This window comes from Myotis lucifugus, unplaced genomic scaffold, assembly GCF_000147115.1.
Source record: "Myotis lucifugus unplaced genomic scaffold, Myoluc2.0 scaffold_4723, whole genome shotgun sequence".
Classification (NCBI taxonomy): domain Eukaryota; kingdom Metazoa; phylum Chordata; class Mammalia; order Chiroptera; family Vespertilionidae; genus Myotis; species Myotis lucifugus.
Window position 1 is genome coordinate 4,412 of NW_005875771.1, and position 6,895 is coordinate 11,306.

Here is a 6,895-nt window from a genome sequence, read left to right on the forward strand (position 1 = left end):
CATTGCACCCACAGCGACGATAATCAGCGCATCCCAGGAGAAGGGAGGCAGCAGCAGAGGCCGGGACTAGGCGGGGCCAGGCCACACCTTCTCGAGCGGACAGAGCTTACTAGTCAACAAAAAGCCCAAACTCGCCTATTACGTTCTTGTTATCAAAAATAGGTCTCGGCTAATGTCTATCTATAGATAACCAAAGTTACAAACAAACAAAACCCCTAGTTTTGCCAATAAATTAAAAATAAAAAGTAAGCAAAGTTGTTAGGTTAAAAGCGTAGCCTGTCACCCCCACGCGGTGGATTCGAGGATGTGCACTGAAAACAGAACGACGACCTGATACCAGAATTCAGGTTTCCTCTTTCCTATGGTTTCTGTGTGATGGTTCTTTTCTCCCGCCCTCATAAGGTCTCACGAATCGGTTTGTCCTGAATCTCAATAGATGTCTCTTACGATCTGGATGTTTTCGAGCTAACACATATATAGGGTTTCTGAACATTCTTCCCATTTTGGGTTTTAGTTCACATTACCGTAGGCATGAGGAGGAGGAAGGACTATTATGAATTGGAGTTGGGGGTTAAAGTTTGGTATTTGAAATATAAATGGAAATAGTCCATTAGCAATGGCCCTTGTTAATGTGTCCTTTTGCCGAGGTAGTTTGTGAGGAAGGGACTGCTCATGAAAAGCGCCTGCTGGATTTCCTCTGAGTGCGCATGACTCTGTGACGCACTGTACTTTGCCACTGACAAACTTGATTTAATGGAACAAATACTCAAATGAGAACTGATGATACCAATTTCCTGGTCGAGGAGGAATAAGCAGATAGGTTTGCCTATATTTTCTGTCAGGTAAGACTTAACCAGAACCTGATACGCACTTTAAATTGATTACTAATGAGTGGCAAGTAGATATACTACACGCATATTTGCTTTGGGGGGAGGGAGGGATACTTGTAAAAGATTTCTTTTTTTAGATTTGGAATTCACAATAGGTTTCTTCCGTTCCTCCTTAGTAAAGAATGAAATACTTGTTAGCTAGACTGAGTAACGTGACATGAGACACGTCTACCTTATAACAAGTCTGTTTCCTTAATGGGCGGGAGGACCTCTGCGGGCAGCTCTAAGGGCTCGCGTCTGCTTTCAGTGCCATCTTCTAGTCATACGGAGGACAGCACCTCTCCCGACGGGTCCTTCCCCTTCTTCTCCTCGCCCCGGTCCATGTCAATCACGTGCACCACTCCGGGCTTGAGGATCAAGTCATCGGCCTCTACCTGGCTCCGGTTGTCCTCCACCTCCATGTAGCTCCCTTTGGTTTGCTGAGCAGCCTTGCTGAAGGCTTCTTTGAACCGACGTTTGAGTTCAACATCTGGACAGAAGACATACTCGTACAGGCCACCAGCAAGGACAGCTCCTATTATTGGTCCAACCCAATATATCTGGGGAGAAGAGGGAGGGGTTAGAGAATTCACACAAAAAAAAGTCACTCCTTTGAACAACTCCTGCAGATAGAATTTAGCTGGCTTAAGTTAAGAGAGGGTCATGTGCAGGCCATGGGTAACGGGGCATTGTACGAAAAAGAGAAGAGCTGGACAGAATAAAGGAAAATACGTCAAATCCATGTCAGAGAGCCATCGTTAAATGACATTTGAACAGAAAATAAGAAAAGGCTGTTTTCTCTTTTCCTGTCATGAATGATTTTCTTTGCATTGTCTGATGATCACTGAAGTACAGGTAGCTCCTCCCTGGTGAGACTGCATATAAGCGGACATAAGAATTCTTCCACTAACACAAAAAGGTTCCGGCGAGGGCTTTTCTCGTTTTCTTAATGCCACCTCACACCGGCTTCCTGCTGCTCAGTCACAGCACAGATCTAATCGGGAGCTGCAGTTGTCCGGCGCAGCATGACGAATGGGCTCTCAGCTCCCCGCTCAGCTCCTGTGCGTGTTCGCATCAGAGACTTCACTTCCTAAACCTTAATTTCCTCACCGACACAGCGGGGTTATAATAACACATTCCTCATGGGTGCAGGGTTGAATGGAAATGGATTGAAACTTAATTACGTGCTTGTAAATACTGAATAGTTCCGGGTGCACAGTAACCTGCCCCATTCCCTGTTTCCTAGATGATTTAAAGGCGCATGTGTCCAGGCTGGCTCTGCTAGTACGTCACCTCCGTTCATGTCACGTGCTTTTCCTCTCTAAAATGTGGTGATGTGATTTAATGAACACCCTCCCGGTTCCTCCGTTACCCTTCTCGCAGAGCACCTGCTCGCCCTTCCTTCCCAGGTGACGTGGAGAAGAACCCTGGACCGAGTTCACGGATGCTGGTTAGCTGAGGATGAGCAAGCAAGTCCGTAGGGATTTTAATTCAATACATGAAAGCTTTTACCATATCACTTCTGTATCTAGAATAAAGTTTTGAGTTTGGGATAAATGTCAACATCGGCTTTAGAGCACATGTAGGCTGTGGAATATTAGACATTCATTCGAGAGATGCACATGGGCTGCCCTAGCCGGTTTGGCTCAGTGGATAGAGCATTGGCCTGAGGACTGAAGGGTCCTGGGTTTGATTCCAGTCAAGGGCACTTGCCCAGGTTGCGGGCTCGATCCCCAGTAGGGGGCGTGCAGGAGGCAGCCGGTCAATGATTCTCTCTCATCATTGATGTTTCTATTTCTCTCTCCCTCTCTTCTTTTCTGAATCAATAAAAAAAATTTTTAAAAATGTTTTTTTAAAAAAAGAGAGATTCACATGGGCAACAGAAACCCTGTTCACTGGGCACCATCTCTGAGCCAGCTGTACTTTGTACTTTTCTCATATCCACTCATTGAACCCCAACGATACCCTTTGAGCTATAGATGTAATTATAATTCCCATTTGACCAGGAAGAAAACCGCCTCTCTGAGAGGGTAAGAGGCTTGCTTCAGAGTTCATGCCTAGCAACCAGTGGAGCTGGGATTTCACCGCTCTTTTGAGCTATTATATTGTTTCCACTGTACAGTCTTCTCATTGGAAAAAAAAAGTGATGAATGACTCTGGCTTAAAACACTCTCTGAAAATTAATATCAGCATCCTCACTGCAAAATCTAAAGAGAAGCCACACTTTCAGCTAAAGCTGAACACATGTACTTAACAGGGAGACAGGGTAGAGCGGTTACAAGAACCAGGTTTCTCACCTCCAACATGAAAGAAACCGTGTGAGAGCGTACCTTCTCCAGGCTCTTTCAAAGGAGCCCCCCTGACTGTCTTTACTCTTTGTTCCTTTGGTAGAGTCTCCTTGGATATATTTACTCCACAAGCTACAAGTCCCACAGGGAGACTAGAGACGCAACGTAATCACCACACTTCCCCCGAACACCTGTGAACAAGGCATCTAGCTGCATGTGCTAACAATGAACAGATCTGAATTTCAAACGGCTATTTCAAAACAAAGGCTTAAAGTATGTTTTAAGCTATAAAGGAAAATAATTTTGTTCTTAAAAATACAGAAAAGTATAAAAAAGAAAACTAAGATAATGTCATTACTATTTTGTTGTTACTTCTAATCTATGATCTATCTATATCTATCTATTTATCTATCTGCAGATATACTTTAACTTAGTTCTAAATTTCACACACCGTTGGACATTCACTTTCAGTAGGAGTAAGTTTGTTATAAAATAACAGGGAGAAACTTTGATTCAATCAATAGCTAAGAATTTTCCTACTCTTTAAATCATCACTAGTTTACCACACCTAACAAGTAATTAGTAAAAACCTATTTTCATCTACATTTTAAAGTCCTCATAAATTAAACTGAAAGTTGTCATTTTTTTCTAAATTTTATTTATAAAAAATAGTTTGAATTAAAAAGGTTAGGTTCAACTAAAAGTTGTGTGGTTTTCATAAGATCTATATACTATCCATGAAAAAATTTCCATTCCCGCTGCTGTGGCAAATTTGTTGAGGCACAGATTTAGAAATATCAGTGGCCAAATAACCAATCTGATGGGTAGTACTGTTGAAAAGTCTTTGCCTGTCTCAGTCCTAACTCTTGCTGTTGAACACCGACTCACAGGTCATTCACTGGTGTGGATTTCCTGTAAAAACGCAGTGTAGACTGTGGCTGAGCGGTGTGACTGGGCCAGGAACCACCCCGTGCCCGAGGCTAAAACACAAGTGACGTTCCTTTATGTTCACAAACGGAAAGTTGTAGAACAGCACTCACAACATATAAGTGACGATAAGAGTTAGCCCCGTGTGAGGCTGGCTCGCACGCCTATTTGTTTTGCTTATTGTAAGTTAGTGTGTGAGTGGCCGCTAAGCTGCTATATTATTCATTTAAGGAATTAACATTCCTTTTTGTAAGACACAATAGAAATAAAATTGGTTGTGATATTTAAAAACAGGCACCCCCGCTCTCGGAAGCACCGCCAGCGCATCAGCAGGTAGGCTAGGCCGGGCTGAAAGCTGGCCTTTCCTGAAAGTCACTTATTTTTCCAGCTGAGGCTCCGGTGATAATAGTGTAAACGTTTGCACCATTCAGTCCTCGCCATCTGCACTTCAGATGCTTCCAACTTGCATCCTATTAATTGGGTTCACGCTTTTGTAAACAAAAAAGATAGCTGTTTTTGCTACGGGCAGTGCTTTTAAGCATTTCATTCTTTTCTCCTCCTTCATCTTCTTTCTGCAAGTGTATTTTCTGTTATTGCCAGGAAAGCTTTACTTTCAATTATTTAAAAACCATCTCCTCTCCACTGTCCTGATTTTAACTGGTTCCACATAGACAACCTCCCTGTGCAACGCATTCTGCTGTAGTCTGTCAGACACAGTGCCCAGAGCAGCGCTTAAAAAAAAAAAAAGACTATTACTGAGGCTCAGAGCAGATATAAGAGGAGATGTTTTGCCACGATCTGCGCTAGTCTCTCTTATGAAAAATGTAATCAATAGGGGGTCAAGGTTGGGAGGAAGTACGAGAAACGAGTGAGAAAAACAATGAAAGAAATAAAGAGCTCCCTGGGTAACGGTCCCCAACACGATAGTTACCCAGTGGTTTTCCCAGATTCCCATGATCACCGCAGGGCCGAAGGATCGGGCGGGGTTCATGCTGGCACCGGTGTAATTGATCTGCAGGGAAAAAGAAAGCAATTCAGACTTTGGTTAACAGTCTGCTGACTGGTCTCCTTCATTGAGATTTGCTGCCATTTGCAATGCTAAGTGCACTGTCAAGACGCTCGCTGCCATATCAACATCCTCGTGGAAAAGTTGGTAAAACCATCACCAAGAAGGGACAGACATGGCCGGAGTGTAAAGGACTACAGCTGTTAAACACAACATTTTCAGGCCAGCTCTAGGGCGAGGCTAAATGAAATGGATCAATTATTCAAATGGACTTGGAAACTTACTGCAAATAAATGTCCAATGGCAACAGAAAATCCAATTGCTAAAGCGATGGAGCCAGTGACATCAGTCCGTTTGGAGTCACAGCTGGCAAAAATAGTAAACACCAACTGAAAGGTAATGATCAGCTCCACCAGGAGACCGTGGCCTGCAGTGAGGTTCCCGTGAACCTAGAAGGAGAAGAGCACTCCGTCTGAGCTGAAGCAGGAATACATTTTCGATGGCGACACAGCATTGTGAAAGGCATATTTCATCCGTATAAAAGCAATGGTGGGCATACGATTTCACTTATATGTGGTCTCTACAGAACAAAATAAAGCAACAAAACAGAACCAGACTCAGAGATACAGAGAACAGACTGACGGTTGACAGTGGCGGGGGTGGGGGGTGGGAGTGGGGAGGTGGGGACTGGGTGAAAAGGTGAAGGGATTGAGAAGCATAAATAGGTCGTTTCTGAATAGTCACAGAGATCTAAATGACAGCACAGGGAGTAGAGTCAACAATCTATAATAATAAAAGTGTAATATGCTAATTAGACCAGACAGCCGAGCGACCGTCCAGCCGTCCTTCCAGATGACCTTCTGGACGAAGCCGGGGCTGTGGGGGCCAAGGCAAGCCGTGAGGGCCAAGCCCCTTGCACAAATTTCGTGCACCGGGCCTCTAGCATCGAATAACTATGTATGGTGCCAGGTGGGTACTTGAAATACAAGGGGGGCCACTCTGTAAAGTACATGAGTGTCTAACCACTCTGCTGTACACCTGAAACTAATACAAAAGAATCTTGAATGGGAACTGTAATTAAAAAAACAAGCTGATGGCTGAGTCTTCCACCCCACTCCCAACTGAGACACTGCTCCCGTCCCCCCCAAAAGAAGGCATGAATTTCCACTCATTTGGGGCAATCACGGGTAATTAATTACTCTTACAATGACCAAGCAGGAGTCTGTGCTGAATGTTTTTTCTACAAGGGAAGCAAAATGTGCCACTGCTCTACTTAACTTATAAAAGAGTTTCTTGAGAGTCTTGTAATTTTATAAGGAAATGATTAAATCCATTAATTAGATTTAAATTAATTAATATATTTCAATTAAATTTTAAACCCTGTGTGTGTGTGTTTTAAATCAACTCTGGTGCTGAGCTAACAAACAATAATCCTAACCAGCTAAGAGCCAAGCTAGGTTCAAATGCCAACGTACTTTTTTAAGTGTGACCCTTAACATAGATCATTTAAAATTTCACAAACATGGCAAGAAACAAATGGTTTCTTCTGCTAGTGAACCAACCAATAATGGTAATAAAAGTGTCTTATGCTAAATGTATAGTTGGTGTAGTCACTGGGGTGGGAGAGAGAGAAGGAAAAACCCACACAAATTTTGTGCCATCAAGACAGTAATTTTTCAAGTCACTTAATAGCAAACAAGGATTTCATATGGATGCATGCAGCGTTGCCAGAACCAGCTCATCATGGATCATCCGAAATGCCCTGAGAATAAATTAGCCATTTTAGGAAGATCTCTCAGGCCCCC

The 6,895-nt window shown here is 43.2% G+C and overlaps 1 protein-coding gene across 1 annotated transcript; it reads right to left on the minus strand.

Annotated features, from left to right (window-relative positions):
- Positions 1-972: 972 nt before the first annotated feature.
- On the minus strand, positions 973-5,539 carry AQP4 (aquaporin 4; the record flags this gene model as incomplete). The annotated part of the gene is made up of 3 exons (XM_006108970.3): positions 973-1,429; positions 5,016-5,096; positions 5,375-5,539. Coding segments are annotated over 3 exons (525 nt in total), but the record flags the coding sequence as incomplete, so codon positions are not given.
- Between the last annotated feature and the right edge of the window lie 1,356 nt (positions 5,540-6,895).